The sequence below is a fragment of the Ambystoma mexicanum genome, chromosome 4p (assembly GCF_040938575.1).
Source record: "Ambystoma mexicanum isolate Mex_15411 chromosome 4p, UKY_AmexF1_1, whole genome shotgun sequence".
In the NCBI taxonomy this organism is placed as follows: Eukaryota; Metazoa; Chordata; class Amphibia; order Caudata; family Ambystomatidae; genus Ambystoma; species Ambystoma mexicanum.
In genome coordinates, this window is record NC_090927.1 from 966,758,668 (window position 1) to 966,779,539 (window position 20,872).

The 20,872-nt window shown below is 46.0% G+C and overlaps 1 protein-coding gene across 2 annotated transcripts in view; it reads left to right on the plus strand.

Annotated features, from left to right (window-relative positions):
* The first annotated feature begins 5,033 nt into the window (after positions 1–5,033).
* The window catches only part of ZBTB24 (zinc finger and BTB domain containing 24), a 277,017-nt gene continuing 261,178 nt past the window's right edge, over positions 5,034–20,872 (plus strand). Inside the window, exon 1 of one of the 2 annotated variants that reach the window (XM_069606538.1) lies at positions 5,034–6,315. In XM_069606538.1, coding sequence (XP_069462639.1) covers positions 5,403–6,315 — 913 coding nt within the window. In that variant the 5' untranslated portion in view covers positions 5,034–5,402. The remainder of the gene's footprint in view (positions 6,316–20,872) is intronic. The other variant, XM_069606539.1, reaches the window with a different exon arrangement.

A 20,872-nucleotide genomic window follows, 5' to 3' on the forward strand; every position in this document is an offset into this window, starting at 1 on the left:
CATACCACCCGCTCCTCAGAGACACACGGCCCAGGATGCACCGGATGTTAGCTGCATTATCTGGGGGAAGGTAAGGAGAGGGGAGGACTGTGCTTGATGTTTTCCCCTCTCTTGCTGGTATGGCCATCTTGACTCCTTCGAAAGGCCGTTACCTCGTGCTCTGTGTACACATCTTTATTGGAAATGATGGCAAGCACTTGGCAGTATGGGATAGCCTTCCCTTTTTGTTGTGAGGCCTCTCTGCTTCTTGTCGTGGGGTGTCTGTGACAGAGTATTTGAAAGTGTGGGGGCTCTGTTCTGTCACAGGCATGTCACATACCACCCGCTCCTCAGATACACACAGCCCAGGATGCACCGGATGTTGGCTGCATTCCTTGCGGGCTGCCTGTGAATACGGCGCAGATTTGGACACGTCTGCAAGCGGCCGGATGGGTACCGGCCTGGCATAGTCTACACTTCGGGTTCGAGTATCAGCGGTGCTGACTCAGTCCTTCAACCTTCCTAGACCGACGCATTGAAACGATCTTGAGCATGGGGCTACCAGCTACTGGATACAGGGCTCAAGCCACCTCTCAGTCATGTGGCGTGTTAGTGGTGTGTTTGGGTCTGTGCTAGCTATGGACGCAGACTCCTTGTCCTGTCCTCTTCCTCTAAACTGCGCGAGGGAAAGTCGAAGGAGTTGATTTGCTTTTCCCTTGTCCGGCATGGGATTATGGAAAATGCATCATGGAAGTAACGGCCATGCAGGGGGTTTCCAGTGTCTCTTCTTTTAGGGCCTAGGTCCTCCGGTGCCGACGTGTTGCTTTCACGCCTCCTCTCAGACTTGTGGGAAGTGATAGGGCACATGGTGGCACATGTCTGTGCTTAGAGGGGTTCTCAGAGCCCCTGGTGCCGGTGGAGGGGGATGTCACTTCAGTGGGTTTTCCAGTATAGGCATACCTCAGGTAGAGGGTTGCTTTTGATGTCGGCTATCCGGGATGGATTGCTTTGCCCCGCTTTGTGACAGTACTCTGCCCTTTTGACGCCAGCCTGGTGGCTCCTCTGTCAGCTGAGGGGGCCATAGTCTGCTGGACTTCTGGGCTGTCCAGTATCTTCCTTTTGATAGGTCAGATCTTTTTGTGGGCTGACAAGCATGCTGTTATATTGTGGCGCAGGCCTGTTTCAACGTCCTGTGATTTCCCTCTGGTGCAAGTGCAGTGACTGGCGGTTTTCCTTGGCTCCTCGTCTCTATCTTCTCGGAGGTGTATGGGACCGGTGGGGTTCGGCTTCCAGGGTAATGGGCTCCTTCTGGAGGGGGTATCAGTTGCCGTTCCTGTCTCCTCCTGTCCAAGTTTGCATGGTTAGGACTTTGGTACCCAGCTCACGGTCCAAGTAGTTGGCCATGGGATCCGTTCTCTCCGAACGGTTGTTGTGGGTTACCGTCTTGCCCGTTCTTCTCCCTGTTCAGGGTCAAGTTTTCTACTTGCGGGTGTTCCTGGTCCCTATGCCTTCTAGGATGTGTCACCTGCTTATGGGTCTCAAAACCCTGCACTGCTTGTCCGGACGTCTGGGGAGAGCGTACTCTGGATGTTGTGCAGGGGGGGCGCTTGCTGGCTGTTCTGGGCTGGGTTCTCAGAAGGCAGTATGTCTCGGCTCGCCTGTTGCTGAAGTTACGGGGCACGTGGCGTCTTGCATGTTTTCCAGTTCCTTGAGCCCGTCTTCGGTTACGTCTCCTGGTGTCTTATACTCTCTCCCACTGGCTCCCGACATCTCAGCTTTCGTAGTTTTGTTTTCAGTGTCCCCAGAGCTGCGAGTGTCCCTGCTATGGTGGCGGGGGGTTTCAGGTCTACAGGCTGAGGTGTGCATGGTCCTTCCTCCTGTGGCCTCTCCTACTACCAACACCAGCAGAAAGGGTCTACATTGGGGGTCCTTTCAGCTCAAGGGTTGTGAGATCTGGGGAGAGCCGGCGATCATCCAATTGGCAAGAGTTGTGCCATTGTCCAAGCTCTGGTGTACTTCGAGGAGTTGCTGGACGGTCGGCGGTTTTTGGTCCGATCGGACAATACGACGGCCCTGGCATATGTCAACTGCAAAAGGGGTTCCGCCCACTCCTTGAATGCTCTGGCAGCGCTGATAGGCACCTGGGAGGACTCTCATCTGGTGTCTCTGGTGGCCAGGGTGGACAATGTTCAAGCGGATCTTCTCAGACGCCGGTTTTCACTCCTCTGCGGAACTGGTCCTGTTGGCCCAGGTCTTTGCGGTGACCTGTGTCAGATTAGGGTCCCTGGTTCTAGACCTGTTTGCATCCCCAGCCTCAGCAGAAGTTCCCCTCTTCTGCTCTAGGTTTCAGGCTGAGGGGATTGGGGGATGGACGCCCTCTCTGTACAGTGGCCTTGGGGTTTTCCTTTATGCCATTCCGCCTATTCCCCTTCTGCCCCGGGTGGTTTGGCGCATCAGAGTGTCCAGGGTGACTGTGTTGTTGTTAGCTCCGTTCTGGTCCCGCCGGAGTTGGCTCCCCTCTCTGTTGGAGCTTCGGTCCTAGGAACCTTGGCTGGTTCCGAGGTGGCTTTGTCCCCTTCAAGGGGATCTGCGGTTGGAATTCCACCAGATGCAATGGGCGGTGTGGCTATTGCTCAGTCTAGGTTGATATCTCAGGGGTTCTCAGATCCTGTAGTTGGGTCCAAATGGATGCTCTTAGACCCTCCACTCTGAAGGTGGTAGGCAGACACTGGGGCCATTTCCGAGACTGGTATGGGCGGTCTGGGATCCCTCCCCTGCGTTCTGGCCTCTGCTATCCCTCAGTTCCTCCAGGAGGGGTTTTGACAGGGGCCTGGCAGTTTTTCCAGGCTTCGCTCTCAGTAGGCCTCCATGAAATTACTTTTGGGGGACTCTGACGGTCACTTGGATGGGGAGGTGTTGGTGGGGAAATTGATCCAGGGTTTTTCTTCTTCCCGTCCTTGTGCTGATAAAGGGCTTTCCTCTTGGGATCTCCCTCTTGTATTACGGTTCCTTCACGGGCCTCCTTTTGAGCCCATTTCCGAGATTGATATCAAACATCTTACACTGAAATCTGCTTTTCTTATTGCCCTCACTTCTGCCCGTAGGCTTGGGGAGATTGGGGCTCTCTTATGTCACGCTCCTTTCCTGAGGGTGCTGCCAGACTCGGTGGTGCCGGGGTGTGGTCCGATGTTTCTCCCTTCAGTTGTCTCTCGGTTTTCACACCTCTCAGGGTCTGGTTCTCCCTGACTTCTTTCATGATCCAAGAACGCCTGAGGAGGTGGCTCGGCTTAACATTGATGTCTGACGGGACGCGTTGGAGTATTTGGCTTGGTTTGCTTTTTCCACCAATCTGATAGTCTTCTGATTGCTTGTGGTTCGGCTGGGGCTGGGCATAACGCATCTGTGGTTTCCATTTTCCGGTGGTTCCGGGTTGTGATCTCTAGGGCCTATGTGGCTTCTGGCCTGCCTGTGCTTGCGCACAATCAGGGGCGGTCTGCCAGGGGTTTGGCGGCTTCCTGGGCCGATGCAAGGAGGGTTTTTCTCTGCAAGAGATTTGTATGGCTGCCGCCTTGGCTGGTCTAGGCATTTTCATCAACCGCTATGGGTTGAGTTTTTCCCACTCGGGGGTTGGTTCCTTCGTGGTTGGAGTTTTGTCTGTGGGGATGTGATTTAAGAGTTATTGTGGGTGTGTTTTGCTGCACTGTTTTTGGCTCTGTGTCTCATTGGGACCTTTTCCCCGTTGCTGCTTTGGTATACCTCATGAAGTAAGTACTGGGACGAGGAAGAGTGGACATGGAGGTAATGCTCTGATTACTTACCGGTAATCTTCATTACTCCTAGTCCTACTCTTCCTCGTCACAGTACTGACGACCCTCCTCACCCTCCCTCCGGGGAAGGTCCCATGCTCCGGCTTGGTAATATGAAACTGAGTGACATGGATGTGGGGGAGGAGTTATAGAGATTTAAAGAAATAGAAGAAGGTCCTGTGTCGGAGGCAGGTGCCTCATGAAGTAAGTACTGTGACGAGGAAGAGTAGGACTAGGAGTAATGAAGATTACCGGTAAGTAATCAGAGCATTGAACCACAGCTATCAGGTTTGCAGGCTGGACAACTCACCACTGCACTAAATAACATGATGAAAAACAACTACGGTGAAATGTCCAATTTCGGTACTGGAAAATTCAGGGAGAACCTTTGTATTGGTTCTGGAGTTTACATGTGCACATTTTAACGTGTTGATTTTATGGAATTCAAACGCCTTTTGTCCTATGCAATGTGGGTGGTTGTGAAAAGGCAATTTAATGAAATGTGCATATTTCAATTTGAACTGCACATTTCTGACGTCAGATCACATTACAACAGAGTTTAGCCTTCTGACATGTGGGCGGAGTCATGTGAAAATGGGAGGAGTTTTGTGTGACTGTGGGCGGGGCATATATCTCAGGAATTTTGATTTTCAAATGTCGGCAGGTATGCTGATATGTTGCAAGTAAGGTCTGTCATGATGCTGATGTTCTCTAAATGCTAACAAACACATTTTTTTAAAAAAGAATCACCTAACAGACACGTCTGAAACATACATATTGTCTTTATAAGACATAAAAGGTGCACATCGTTAATATTTAGCAAGCAAAGTTTTAAAAAAGCATGTTCTCTTGGGAAAAGCTTATTTGTCCTGTGAACTGTCTTCAGTTGACAAAGACATCCTAAAATGAGACATCTTAAAATGAAATATGAGAATTTCTTTCAATTTACGTTTACTGGCTGTGACGTCACTCCCCACTACATACGACAATCCACTTACCCCCCCTCCCCCAATTTTTTTTTAGGACTCGAGGCATGTTTAGAAACTGCCCTGCGCACGATGAAAACTTGGTTGACACAAATCCGCCTGAGAAGTTCGTAGAGGTGTATCTATGTCATCCTCAAAGAAAGGCCAGTATGCTCCATTGCCGTTCTCATGCTAATTAAACGAACCTGAAGGGAAGATAAGAACAATTAGGGCTGAACTGGACGTATAGGGACACATAACGTGTAAGTCACGTGACAAGAACGCGTATATAGGTCCATTCCTCGAATAGGAAATAGTCACTACAGTCAGAGGAGCGGGGTTTTCACATGCTTGTCCCGTTATAGTAGTCAGATTAAACAGAGGACATCTTTCACTTTTTGGAACTTCCGTGTGTGAGCGTTTTAGTGACTCCAGATTCGTTGACCTGAAAACACTTGCACAAGCTAGACTTGTTGCGGTGTTGTGAACGATTGCCAAAACTCCGCATGATGTGTTGTCATCTGGGTGTGTTGCATAGAGCTATGTTATGATGCGATCTCTTAATACACATATGTTTGGTTTTTGGCTTGAGCACTTTGGTTAAGCTGTTATCGTGTATGCATGCGCCAAAAGACGGCTCCTCAACAAAAAGATGCCAGACAATGCACCAGGCGTGGATGCCTTAAACCCCATTGTCATTCACTCTCGCATTCACAGGGACACTGTGCTAACAAGTTTTGAAGAACAAAGAAAACGGGACTTTCTTTGTGATATCACGTTGATTGTGGAAAACGTTCAGTTCAGAGCCCACAAGGCATTACTTGCTGCCACCAGTGATTACTTCTCCATGATGTTTGCGAGTGAGGACGAAATAGGCCAGTCGACTTACGTGTTGGAGGGCATGGTGACAGACACATTTGGGGCACTCTTGGAATTCATCTACACTGGGAGTCTGCATGCTAGTGAAAAGACCATTGAGCAAATTGTGACAACGGCACAACACTTGAAAGTAAATGACTTAGTGAAGGCCTACACAAATCATCAGTCCAGCTGCTGGCCTGCACCCGCTCTAGGCGGAGGGGAAATTGATGACCTACCAAAGCGAAAGCGTGGAAGACCTAGGAAACCCATGCTGGCCAGAGAGGGAAAATCGGCAGCAATACTTGTCAAAGATACCCACGTCAAAGAGGAAAAGGCACTTTCTGGAATTCAGAACTTAAATGGTGAAATCGTGAAGGCGGATATTGACTGTGATGTGCAAGCAGCATCAAAAATAGGAGAGTCTCCGCTTACTTCTGTTAATGTAGCTGCAGGGGGGCAAGGGGCAGATGAGAACTCAAATTCCCATTACAAAGGAGACAGTCGAAGTCACTGTGGGAAAAGAAGGGTCCAGAGATCTATCAAGCTTAGAGATTATAAACTCCTGTGTGACGAAGATGAACAACATGTGGTAACTAGAGTCCATGGAAAGAAAAAGTGCAGAGACTCGGACACCCAATGCAACGTCTGTGGCAAGGTGTTCAAATATGGTCACTTCTTGGCCATTCATCAAAGGACTCATACAGGTAAAAGAAAATATGCTTTTGTAAAGCAATGATAACAGCACAGCTGCCTTACTAATACAGTAATTACATTTTTTTAAAAGTCTGTGACAGTGCTTGTCTACTTTAAGGGAATATGGATGTTTTGTGAAAAAGTAGTATGTTGTAACTCAGCGGTTAATATTTCAAGTTGCAGGCTACCGGCCAGGCATATAAAGTTACTTTCCCCCTCCAGTTCTCTGCGTATTTATTTATTTTTACATTTATATAGCACACCTAACCCTTAGGCGTCTGGGCGCTTAAGCTTTTGAAGACGGTTACATTGCATTCTTACATTCTTCGTCGGGGTACAGGAAATAGAAACATGGGTTACAACAGTTCGAGTGTGCATTCCTTACATATATAGTAGGAGCATATTCGTAGGGTGGTACCTTATACACAATGATACATACACAATTTCTTACGTACAGACATGTATGAACCTGTGTGGTCCCACAAGCAGTACATATGCTTGATATGTCTTCCTATATTCATCTTCTGTGGAGTCACATGATTTGGAAATTCTCGCTGAACAATGTGTGGGACGTTTTACTGAGTGGCGTGTACATGCTTAGATTGTGAAGCAATGTCTTCACCAGTAGAGTGCAGAACAGAAGAAGACAATGTGTGTTTCATATGTAAAGGTACATTATATTTAAATCCCTTACAGTTACTGCTTGGTCCATATTTTTGGGACCCTTTTCATTAGCCTGATAGTGATACTGAGGCATACATGTGATTAGGGTCGACCATGGTTAAAAGGAGACCTACTATAGTGAGTAAGGCGTAGTTGGCGAAATGTGATCGAAATCCGTCCTTACTATGGTACCATCATTGTCTGTACTGTAAAAAAACAGACAAGTAAAAAGCGATGGATCTAAAGCTTTGAATTAATCGTAGCCCCTAATAATTGCTCTTTGTAGATCCATTTCATCATTATTTTCGTTTCTCTGTGCCATTGCCAGAGGTAACTAGCTCAATGAAAATTGGCCTTGACACTCCACCAAAGGATCCGTCCAGTAAGAACGACCAAGCCACGTACCCGCTTTGCAGAACCAGAAACAGACCAGTTTCAGACTCCTTGAGCCTCATCTGGGAGGTGCAGCCCGAGTCCCTAGGCACAAATAGCTTGGCACCCACATCTGGGAAAACCAGTAGCAGCTTAAGTAGGGATATTTGGTACCAAACTGTGCGTTCTTGGCGATGTGCAACCTAAGAGAAAGGCTGCTGCTGACAGAGGTTCCAAACAAGGGTACACATTTCAATTAGCAATCTACTAGCTAGGCATAAAAATGTACCCACCTCTCGGTTCTCCACATGCGCGCAGCCAGGGGTAAAAATGTCTAGTTGCAAACTACAAGCCAGCCATTAAAAGTCACTCGCAACCTCAATTCTACACATACCATAGCATTTCGTATTTATTTAATTGTATTTTTTATAACGTGCCCAATACCTGAGTTCAGTTTCTAAGCGCAGATCCAGCATTAGAACCTCTGTTGCTCTGCGTGGTCTTGCTTCCAAGACCAGTGCGTTGGTCCTATGCTATCCCCCATTCACAATTCTATCCTTACTCGGCCAGAGTCAATTATCACTAGCCAATGTCTAGTATGCGATTGCACATTTTGCACTCTGCCACAGCACACCATTTCTTACTCGCTAAGAGTAAATTACCACATGCCAATAGTAAGTGGTGAGTGCAAATATTAAGGCCTGCTCCAAGAGATTTGTTGCTAAGCGCCAGTGAAGTATGACTCATGTTAGTAAGCCAGCCCTGGACTACCTCATGTTTTATAGCATTCCCTGCTAGTATAAATTCACCTTTGGTTGAGTTGAATTTCAGGTATGTGCTGTTCATCTGGGCTTGGATGACAGACAGGCACTTTTTTGAGGTAAAGAATGTTGTGCACTTCTACCTCGAGCTACAGGTATATGTCATCGGCATATTGGTGCATTGATATTTTTGAATAAGTGAATTTTGAGAAGTGGAGTGCATCTTGTCTATTAGGCAAGTGATCTCCTCTTGACATGTCCAAGCTTCGGCATTCAAGCTTCGGCATTGTGATATGCGCTGCTCTTCCGGTACTGTAGCTGGGTATCCAATGATAATAGAGAATACAATTACAGAGAATGAAGATTGCGCATGCTTACAGCGCAGGGTAGTCTTGATTCTATTAAAGTCACAGAGGCAAGCATTATGCTTCCTTTAATACTGCAACTCACAGCATTTCACATTTCAATTGTTTTTCAAACTCATTATTTTTGTTTTGCTTTAAACTAAAAGGTTAATGAAGGGCTGTGGAAAAAAAAGAACTACTAATCCCCATAAGCCTCTAGTGTAGTGTAGTCCTGAGGCTCTCTGTCCACCTATCCATGTCCAGGACCCAGTATATGCTGCTTCCTGCCTGGGTCCCTTACTCATTCTTTTGGCATCGAATCCTCTGCCCGAATTCCATACCATAAGCAATCCAAACTGTAAAAGCAACTGCAATAATCCAGCTCCATCCTCTCTCTGTGGGAGGGTAACAGCCCTGTAACGAAATCCCCTTGCTGCAGGGTGGTCTGGAAGTAACAAACTCGCTAGGCTTTATTCCCTTACCTTTCAAACAGGCTTTTGCTCTTCTCTTACGATAAAAGAGAGCAAACATTGTAAGGGAGGGAATACGCCCTTTTTGCACTTAAAGTAGAACATTTCTTAAATGTATAATTTGATCTCTGCGTATTCTGGGCGAGATATAATTCTCGCCTCTGTGTCTTATCCTGTGCTGTAAACCTGGGCAATCTTCATTTTATATCAAGACAGGAGGCGGCCATTATGCTTGTTCAAAGCTGTCTAACACAATATTAGCCATTTGAGAGATGGGTTTAAAATAAAAGGTTTTAAAGGTAGACTCTGTTGACCAGTTGGCAGATTTCATAATGTCTTGTACTGACACCGCTGCTGTAAACGTTCTAGAAGCCATTGCCCCTGTCGCGGAATGTGCACCAAATTTGGATAGGTCTATAACCCCCCAATGCTAGCTTCCCTGAAAGCTGGGACAATGAATGATTGCCGTTCTAGTGCGAGTTGAGAAATAGCAGAAAATGTCCTTTACGTCCCAAAGTACTGAGTATCTCGGTTCAGGCGGTTTCCGCAGCCTAACTCCTTTAAGTAAACAAACCACTGCAGGATGCTCCACCAAAGGGCTTGCCCTCTATTCTGTCATGCCCTGCCGATCTAGCTGATCTGTAAGCTCCAAATGTTCTATAGGCGCACTCGCCGTGAAGACTGCCATGTTCTATTTGGCAGTTTGTGCCGAGCAGGAGGTTCCGACTGTGAGGGATCGTCCTCAGAAAATCTGAAGAAAGTTCCATCGCTACTGGAAACCAAGAATGGGACTTCCACAATGGGATTACTACAACTAGTTCGGCTGCCTCTCTTCGGACTTTCGCTAAAAGTCTCGGCATGATGAACAGTGGGAAGGCATAATGGACCGCTGCGGTCCACTGATGCAAGAATGTGTCTGTCCCCACTGCATGCGAATCTATTCTCCAGCAGAAGTATCTGGGAGTCTGTGCGTTCAACCTGGATGCAAAGAGATCGATGTCCAGGAGACCCCACATGTTTTGTGAAGGTGTGAATATTTTTTTTGGGGGAAGCCTCCAATCGCTAGAGTCTACGATATATTGTGAGTTCCGGTCTGCTATTATGTTCTGTTCACCTAAGTATTCTGCTGATACTGTTATGTGGTGTTCTATGCAGTGGTGCCAAAAGTCTTTTGCTGGCGTGGCTAGCATTTCTGATTTGGTCCCTCCTAGCTTGTTTATGTACCAAACAGCTGATATGTTGTCCATCTTGAGAAAGATGCAACAATTGGCTTTGCCTTTGATAAAGACGCACACTGCAAAGGCTCCTGCTAAGAGCTCTAGACAATTTATGTGTAATTGTAGTTCCTCTGCGGACCATTTCCCTCCTGTTTCTATGTTTCCGCACCTAGCTCCCCAGCCGGCACTGCTCGCATCTGATTCTGTTATCAAATCTGGAGTGTCACCGAAAATTGCTCGGTCATTCCAAGCCTCCATGTTTTGGAGCCACCATTGAAGTTCCATCAGAGTTTCCTGATCTAGGGCAACTATTTGGTGGTATCCTACTCCTCCTTGCAGGTGTCTGATCTTGAGTCGCTGAAGGGCTTTGTAGTGAAGAGGCCTGGGAAAAAATGCTTGAATCAAGACCGCTAAGAGACCCACTATCCTGGCTAAACAGCAAAGTGAAATATTCTTTCTTTACAATGACTGATCTAACCTGCTTTTTGATGGTGGGAGCTCGAGAGAGGCTTTTTCGGTGTCTGCCATGAATCCTAAGAATTCTATTCTCTGAGTGGGCTGTAGTTCTGATTTGTCTGCATTTATGATGAAACCGATGCAGTACACCAGGGCGCAAATCCAGCGCACCTGTCCCTGAAAAGTGGCTTTGCTCTGAGTTAGGATGAGAATATCATCCAGGTAGATGATAATCCTGATCTGTCTTTCCCTTATGACTGCTGCCACTGGTCTCATTATCTTGGTGAAAGCACAGGGAGCGGACGCTAGTCTGAACGGAAGACACCCGAAGCGCCAAATCTCCTTGTTCCACCAAAAACGGAGGAAGCTCTGGTGGTCTTTTGCTATAGGAATAGTGAGGTATGCGTCTCTGAGGTCTAGATGCACTAGCCAGTCTCCTGTTCGAAGAACGTCTCGCAGGAGGTGTATTCCCTCCATCTTGGAATGTCTGTACGTTAGCCATTAGTTCAGACTCTTCAGATTTATCACTGGTCTTATTTTCTCCTTACTGTGTACCAGGAACATGTTGCTGAGGAATCCTGGACGCTCTATTGCGTTTTTGTCTGCTAGCTTGCGTAACTCCTTCTGTAGTTGTGCTAACTCTTCCTGAGGCATATGTGCTAGCCGGGGCTCTGATATCTGGGTAGGATCACCCAGGAATTCTAGATGCGGGCCTGGTAGCATCCAGGCATCACTGGATAGCTCTTGCCATTGGTGCAAAAACAAAGTTCTCCCTCCCACTCTTGGGATGCTTGCACCTTGGGTACTCACCGCCTGTGTGCTCTGCTGTCTATAGGCGCCTTTTCCCCTCCGTCCTCCGGGGAATCATGAATGTCTGGGAAGAATGCGTCCTGTTGCCTGCTTTCCCAATATTGGGCCTGTGGTCCTTGGGGTCTTCGCTGTATGTTGAAGCAACGGACGATCGACCCTGATGTCGACCTGTCTGTCCTTATGGAACTTTGAGCTTTCTCTAACGCTGAATATGTGCCCACAAACGGGGCCATCTCTTTGGCGAATGCCTCTCCGAAGAGTAATCCCTTCGCTGCCTCGTAAGAAGCTAGATCGCTAAGCATATTGCCGATTTTGAGTAGCACTCCTCTCCTTCTTTCAGAGGAAAGTGTGCAATTGCCCCTGCCCTGGAGACATACTGCACCAGCTACTGAGTACCTGTGCGTCTTCTGGATCTCCGGTGTCCTTAGCTCTTTCGGCTAAGTCCATTATTTTTGCTAAAGGACCTGCTAGGTCTAGCAGCTTGCCTTGGCAACCCCTCCAAGCGCAATTGACACCCTTGCGAATGTCTCTAGCAGTCTTTGTGACAAAGGTCACCATCTTGGCGTCAAGTTCGGGGGTGTCTGTTACTTTACCGGTAAGAACGGGTCTTGCTGTCATTCGGGAGCAAATCTCTCTATCCAGAGGCTTTCTGATGTGTTGGGACATCTAAACGGCTACTCTAGGCGACGGCAACCACTTTGTAGATTTGGGATGTCAGATGGCCTCTAGGTCGTACATGTCGCCCATATTATTGTCCTCTGGTGGTGGGTCTTCCAGAGCCGGGTCGTTGACGTGGGGTTCTGTGAGGGATTTGTCCTCCTCTTCCTCCCCTTCGTCATCGGGCGAATACCCGCCGTCGCCTTCCCCTAAATTAGTCACCCCTAGGATAGGGGGTCATGGGTGTGGCACTGTCGAAGCAAGAAGGCTTTTTTGAGCTTTTTTTGGTACTATGTTAACCCTTCCTTTTGGCTCGGGGGGGGTCAAAGAGGGTGACCTCTTCCAAACCTTTTTACACCCCCTTGGTCAAACCCTGCAGGGGGGGGTCTACACCCCCTTGGTCAACCCCTGCAGGGGCGGTCTGGCTGATGGTCCTTCATCTGGGCTGTCTGCCTGTCTCTTCCTGGAAGTCCCTTTTGCTTGGCTAGCATAGCTTCCAGGACCTCCTAGTTGCTGTGTGAGAGGCTGCACTCCCTGTGACACAGCTAGAGAAAGGGAGTCTCCTAGGACGCTTTTGAAACTGAGTGATAGGTCTCTGTCTCCCTTTGTGGGCTCCTCTACCCACTCCTCCTCACTCCATTCTGGGGAGGTGCTCTGTGATACCATTGTGCATTTGTATTCTACCATGAGGTTCCTGGGATGCTTGGACAAGGCAAGCTAGCAAGTGCACTGAAATTAGTTTATCTCCCTTTTTTACATTTTTACAAAAATGTTTATATGCTAATGTGGTTGGCGAACGCTTCTTTCTTGATAAATCGTATGCGAATGCTGTTGAAATCATGTATGCTCAATCGGAGAGTTAGGGGGAGGAGGGCTGAGGGATGCTGGGAATGACATGTCGCGCCGACTACTCTGCTCTGGTTCTTAGGTTCCCTGAAGGTGAACGCTAAGAGGGTGTGACCGGCTGCCTAGTGAGAGCGCATTCGCTCGCAGCTCCGGTCCAACCCTCTGTAATGCTAAATTGCCCTGCGGTGAGGCGACTGCTACTATAGAAAGTTACAACATTCTGAAGGGGAAGCACGCGCGCCGGCTCTGTGAAACACTTACTCTGAAGGGAAAAACTTGCATCGTAGGCCGTCGGAAAATGTATTTAAATCAGCCTAACAAGCCCACTTGAGGTAACATTCACTATAATGATATACTATTACGATGAAATTTCACACCATGCAATCAAATTAGCAAAATATGTACGGACTAAATCTCTTCAACCTATCTTGTGAGCTGCTACAAAAAGAAAGAGGAAGGGACCCAGGCAAAAAGTAACATATACTGGGTCCTTTAGGTGGACAGAGACAGCCTCAGGACTACATCACATCAGAGGCTTATGGGGATTAGTAATTCTTTTTCTCCAGAGCCCTTCAGAACTCTTTAACCTTTTAGTTTAAAGCGAAACAAAAGTATTTAGTTCGAAGTTTGGAAAAAAAATTGAACTGCTGTGAGGTGCAGTATTAAAGGAAGTTAAGCATAATGTTTGCCTCCTGTCTTGACATAGAATACTACAACAGAAACAAAAAAGAGAAAAAAACATCAACAGTTTTAAAAATGGATATGGCGGTGGCGTAAGGGGGTAAAAACAGGTGGGGTTGGGGTTGGCTTAAGCACATAGAGAAAAGGGGGGCACATAGAGAACATTTTGATATTTTTTCACTGTTATTATTTTTGCTGAAAAAGCATTCTCTATCATGTATTCTCTGTACTCACCTAGAACCCTGTAGCTGTCTGGTTTTAGTTGGGTTTGCAGTGGATGCCTGAAAATCAGGTTGATTTAATGTGATGAATTGTTACTTTTGAGACAGGTATGTTCTAATGACAGGAACGGTCACCCCAATACACAGATTCACAATGCAGACCTTAGACTACTCGGCAGAATAAAAGGTTTTAGAGCTGGTCTCCTGCTAGTTTCGTGCAGCCTCGCTGCATGAGATCATCGCCCTTTAACAGAGACATTTCAGCTTTTTCTGGTGAAGGGCTTCTGAGTGGAGAGACATTCAAAGTGATGTATATGAAGGGGAGTTGATTTATAAATCTACTGATGAAGCTACAATAGTCTTTTACCAAAATGGGAATAAGGTATTGTGAAAATGCAAAAACGTATAGCTTTTATTTTTGCCTTTCAAATAGCTTTGTAGTGCAGAGTTCTCAAGTTTTTCCATGTCGGATGCATTGAATCATTCACTTCTGGTCTTTGCTTTGCATTCTAGGACTTGCAGTGCTTTGTTAATTATTGTCTCTGTATGTTACCACACTTGATGTAGGGCACCTTTAGAGCAGTGGACATGTCATTCCCATGTGTTTTGCTAAAGGAATAACATGGAATTAACTTTATTCTATTCATTACGGCCTTATTATATAGTCTGGGCAGGAAAATTTGTTTCAGTGAAGTACCACCAGCGGGAATTCCACCAGTAGAGGTGTTTAAATAAAATAGTCCATTTACTGAAATACCACTGGTACAGTGGTAACAGTAGTCCTATTTCTGGAATGACCCTGCCATCAATATTCGAGATACCACTTGTTGTAATTATGGTGTTATTCTTGTTCTATCCATTTCTAAACATCAACGCAGTGGATAATGTATATAAATGGTCCCTACACCTACTGTATTTTTTATGCAAAAAAATATCAATTCCTTCCCTTTTATGAAAAACATTAACAGAATATCTGCAAGCACCACACCAGGTGTATGACGAGAGTAAAAGCCTAGCTGCCATGCGGTTCTGTGGCGCTGCGCAGGCGACTACCAGAGGGGTCTGGCTGCGGCAGTGATGGCGTTGGCCGCCTCAGTGTTGTGATCTGTTTGCCCTTCTTCTGTATCTGTGCAGCACTGAGCATCGGTGGTGTGATGCTGTGTGCCATCTCTGCGGCTCCACTAGCTTCATTTGTGCTTGATAACACGGCAGTGCCTGACATGAGGATATAGTGGGCTGTTTCTTTGCTTTTGTTGCCTGGCAGACTAGCAGCGTGGATATGTCCTCGTGCCTCCTCCATGGCCCTGCTTTGCCAGTTTTATGTCAATTTGTATCAGTGGCTTTGCTTTATCTGCATTACCTTGATCTCCTCTGGACTTCTCGCCTCCCTGCCATGACCAACTGTACCCTTGCCCCTGTTTTAGTTCTAGTTATGCAATTGGCCCCGTATCGCCACTTATTAAAACATTTGATTAGGGGTAGGTATGGTTTGCTCTGCTCTTGTAAAATATTTCATTCATATTTTGCTGGACATTCATTGTGGACAATTTTTGTTGGGCTAATATTTCAATTTTGATAGAATTCTTTCATTTTCTGTTCTGTCCTGTGTGTTTTATTGCCGTCATTTTATAATATTGCACCAATTCGTACATTTTTAAAGCACAAAAAATAAACTCCTGTGCTTCCTTTAACGATTTTAAACCACTTTAAAATAATTGTCAGCACTTTTTACTCTGCTCGCATGTCAAGATAGGATTATTAACGTTTTACAGTGGCAATGCTGATGTACACGGTGGACACCATCATCATGAGTGTTTTACTTTAGGAATTCAGGCATATGTTATGATCGCAGGCATTTTGAAAGTGTTTTACAGTTTGAAATCTTATGTATATTGTGAGCGCTGCACCAGGAAATGGATTTACAGTGGCAATGCTGATGTATATTGTGGCCAGACAACATGAGCATCTAAAAATGGTGACCTGCCATCTATGATGTATTTTTTACTGTGTTACTCTAGTGAACCAATTGTACGTTGTATGGCTTTTACGTATTTTGTCTCACAAATTGTGCTGCAAAATACAGAATTTGAATGCGTTATTTAAATTAAAAAGAATATTCCTGCCGGCAAATCCTCAGACCTGCACTACATTACTCTCAATGTTTAATCCCACACGCTAATTATAGGGACATATTTTTATTATTGCAGCTCAACTGAACATTTTCACCATTTGTTACTGGCCTTGAACCATTTGGAAAGCCAATGCCTCCTCAGAAGCCACCCGCTGCCTACCGCACCAAAGGCTTCCTCGACTACCTTTTGGGTAGGACTAATAATTTTTTTAAATTGTAAAAACAACCCTATGATCTGATCCGGAAATACTCCTGGCTCTGCTCTTCACTGGAACCGAAAAAGTGTAGGCATGAGGCTTGTTTAAGCATGTAAACCTGTTCATCATCGAGCTTAACTATTGCTGCCTCCTCCCACAATTCCTCTTGGTAAGCACTAGCATGGTATCTTATTCACTAGCCAGCTCCTTCACCTGCACACAGTTTAGACCTCTGTCTGCTTTTCTCTCTTCTTCCATTTTCTCTTATTTTATATCAACAAATACTGAGTAGTTCATATGTTTTGCCCTTAGCCCAACTAGTCAGACGCCTCTTGAGAGCCAATCATTAAAGAGCATTAGTAATTGCCAGAAATAGTAACGCCAATCGGGTGTTCCCCAAGAACTTGTGAAGAAATCCCAGCAACACCAGGGACAATATCAGAGAGGGAAACCACTAATGGGCTAGGTGATCAGGTGACAAGGTCGTGTCATCCCTTCTGGATTTTGGCTTCACTTTCTGTCGGGAATGTACTGCCAGTGGCCATCTTGGATCAGTGACATCACTCCTGCGGCCATCTTGGATTAACCCCATCTACAGCTGAAGGTCACAAGAGACTCCCCTGAGGACACCAGTTAGGAAGAAATCGCCTCATCCCAGCAACACCACGGACAATATCAGAGAGACCAATCACTGATGGACTGGCCGATCAGGTGACAAGAGCATGTGTCATCTCCTCTGAACTTCCTAGGGCATCCAGCCAGAGGCAGAACAGTGAAGCGCGAAGACCAGTCATTGACCAGCCTCTTTACCTCTTAGTCTATGAGCCTTGGTTTTTGCCTTTCTCCCTGTTGCACCTTGAGTGCCCCAAGCTTCCTAATTACTGTACTGTCTCTCCATGCTGTGCTACTCACCTATAATACATTCACGCCTCCTGCTCCTCCCACTAACCTCTCGCTACACTTTCTCCAATCAAGCCACAACTTCCTCCTTTCCTATACCCATTATAAAACTCACAACTTGAAACTTCCACTACTGCATCTCTCTTCCAGCTCCTTCCAACAAACAAAGCCGACGAGCTAACCATACCTCCTCTAACACCTACCCACCTCGCCTCTCTTCCTCTGAGACTCAACTTCTCTACTCTTCCTTGCCTCATCAACTGAACATTGCACTCTGGAATGCTCAGTCTGTATGCAAGAAAATGTCAGTTATCACTGACTACTTTCACTCCAGCTCTCCTCCCATACTCCTCCTTGCTGTCAATGAAACCCGGATTTCTCCATCTGACACTGCTACTCGGGCTACCTTACATGACTCTAAACTATCCTTCATTCACTCTCCTTGACTGACTGGCAGAGGTGGATGCGTTGTCCACCTATTTTCTTCCCGCCTCAATGCTTCTCAAATCTCCAATGCCACGTCCTCTCCTACCTCTTTTGAATTCACCATCTCTACTATTGTTCTGCCTCACTCGGTTCACATCATCTCCATTTACTACCCTCCTGGTCCCACTGGGCCATTCTTTGATGATCTTGGGCAACTCCTTGATTTTCTTTCCACTAAACATCACCTAATTCTCTAACATGACTTTAACCTTCCCTCTCCAACCACTTCTCAGAAATATGAATTTGAGTCTTTTCTTAATGACCACCCTCTTCACTCTATCCATAACCTACCTAACCACACAGCAAACTCTTTGGATCTCTTATTCATCTCACCTCTCTCTCAGCCACTTGTACTACTGTTACACCATCCATATCTGATCACTCAATCTTTTCCACCACCATCTCGATTCCGCCTTCTGACCTTTCCTCAACACTTGCTTTACCTACTACTAAAAGAAAATGTAAACCTTCTGCCATTTTCCCCCCTTTCTCTCTGGCCTACAGTTCTCACTGTCTTCATTCACACCCAATACCTCTTCCACCAACACTGCCTTCTCCAGCTTCCAATCCCTACTGTATGACCCGTTCTCCCCTCGCTTCTCACTGCTTACTTTCACCCCTAAGTCTCAGTATCCTCAACCATGGGTCACCACATTCATACTCTCTCTCCGCACAGACATGCGTCGGCTGCTGCGCAAATAGAGGCGTACCCACTTGCATGAGGACTTGCAGCTCTTCCTCTCTGCCATGAACTTCCTCAAGTCCGCTCTTGATAGAGCAAAAAGGGAATACTACCTAACCCTCATTGAATCTCGCTCCAACCATCCTCGCCAGCTACAGGGCACTTTAAACTCACTCCCCAAGCCTCCTAAATCTATGACTATCAACTCCACTGTCACAGCTAATGACCTAGCTAAATACTTCCCTACAAACATTTCCAAAATTAGAGACTCCCTCCTGACTTTCCTCACACTCCCTCCTACTACATTTTACACTGCGCCTACTCTACCATCTTCCACTGCCTTACCTCCCACTTTAGTCACACTAATACTGTCAAAGTGCTATCTCTACTGATGAAAGCTAACCTTTTTTATGCCCCATCAGACAATTTTTCTCCTCAGCTAGTCAAGCCTATTGTCCTATCGCTGACCTCTCACCTCGCAGAACTCTTCAACCTGTCCTTTGACTCTGCTTGCTTTCCCTCTGTTTTCAAAACAGTCATGGCCATCCTGCTCCCAAACAAGCAATTGCCGGACTCGAACCTACCGGCTAAGCTTCGCCATGTGTCTCTCCTTCCACACTACTCTAAAGTGGTCAGTGTTATGTTCAACCATCTTGCCAATTTCTTCGACATCTTCAATTTTTTCGAGACCCCTAGAAGCAGGTTTCTGCTCCCTGTACTCCACAGAAACTGCTCTCATAAATGTCTCCAACTTTGCCTCTGCTAAGCATGCCAACCTATCCTCTATCCTAATTCTCCTTGACCTGTCTGCTGCCTTTGATACTGTTGGTCACTCTGATCTCTTTAATACTCTCTTTCTTCTTGGGATTCGTGATCAAGCCCTTGCCTGGATTGAATCCTACCTTGCACCTCACCAATTATCTGTCTCCTGGAGCAACAACACCTCTCAACTCACTCTAGCTGTTGGCGTTCCACAAGGCTCTGTATTGGGTCCGCTCCTCTTTACACTCTACACCTCTGCTCTTGGGGCACTAATCTCCTCCTTAGGGTTCTTGTAGCAACTCTTCGCAGACTACACTTACATAATTTTCTCTTTGCCTGAACTTTCCTCTGATCTCGCTATCAAAATTTCCAGCTGTGTCTCTGCCATTAAACATTGGATGGATTTGCACTCTCTCATGTTGCATTCTACCAAAACAGAGGTGCTTTTCTTCCCTGCCAAAGGCTCTCTCTCATCTCTTCCTCTGCCTATCCAGTTCCCCCCTGACAGTCTTCCCCTACTCTTCTTCAGCTAGAAACCTCAGTGTCATCTATGACCCTTCTCACACTGTCTCTACTTTCATTTCCAAAACTGGAACAGCAGCTCAGCTCAACCTCCTAAATATTATGAAAATCAGGCACCTCTTTCCTTTCAACACCACCAAGCATCTCTTAACCATTCTTGTCTTCTCTAAACTCGACTACTGTGCCAGCATCCTCTTTGGTCTCTATGCTTTCTTTCCTCCTGACAAGACCATTAACTTCGCTACCATGGCTCTCTATGAGCTCTCTCATTTCACACCTGTTTTCCCCATACCATCACCAGGCTGGATGGCTGACTATGCAAAACAAGTCCAAATTTTAATTTCTTCTCCTGAGTCACAAATCTGTCCCTGGTAAGGCACCACTGTATCTATCCTCTTTCCAACTCAACAGGCCTTCTCATAATCTCTGCTCTGCCTCTTCAACTACCCCTGTGGCTCTTCTCCCTCAGTGTATTTCCTCTCACTTTCATCCTCTCTCCTCCTGATCCACTTGCATGGAATTCCCTTACCCCAGATATCGAAGAAACAGTCCACACGGATTTGTACAAAACCAAACTAAACGCCTACTTCTTCACCTCTTGAGTTACCTTCTTAACCTACCTCACATATGCCTGCTAGCTAACATTGTTCTTGCCTCTAACCTTCCCCTGTCCTGTTAAGTGACTTCAATTCAGCAATCCCACTAAGTCAGTGCCTTGTCTGGGATTGCTCAAGGGAAGCCCTTATTTATATATTTGTATGACAAGTTATAATCTGGATGATAAACCCTTATATAACACCCCTCTCTTTGAACCCCCCTGACCTCACTGAGCCAAGAAGTAGGTTTGTTTTGCAATTTAAAAGATTTATTGAAAATTAAACAATATATATATCACACTTATAATAAATTTATATTTGATATCACACTTAAGAATATGATGTTGATCAACAATGGATAATCTTACACTAGCACACTTATTTTATTACTTAGGAGTTGGTATGGAAAGGATAAGGTAGCAGAGAATACTTTTATGGTTTCAAGGAATGCAGTGATGGAAAAGAATGCAGCACAGGAATAAACTGATATGGGTTCAACAAAAGCTAATATGTTCACTTTTCCCCTTGTGGCAATTCACTACCCCCCCCCCCTTTATGCAATATAAGGAGATGGAAGTAAAGCACACAGTTTTCAGGAATACAGTCAACATGCAATTCAGTTCCCGTTCCCCCCAGCAAGCTTAGAGAAACAGGGATGATTTTAAACACAGGCAAAAGTACTTTAAATGTGGAATGCAAAGAAGGGAAACATATGCTACAAATGATTTTAATTCCCTATAAGAGATTCAGGGTGGGTGATAGCTACTTTAAATTAGTTCAGGATCACTTTAGCA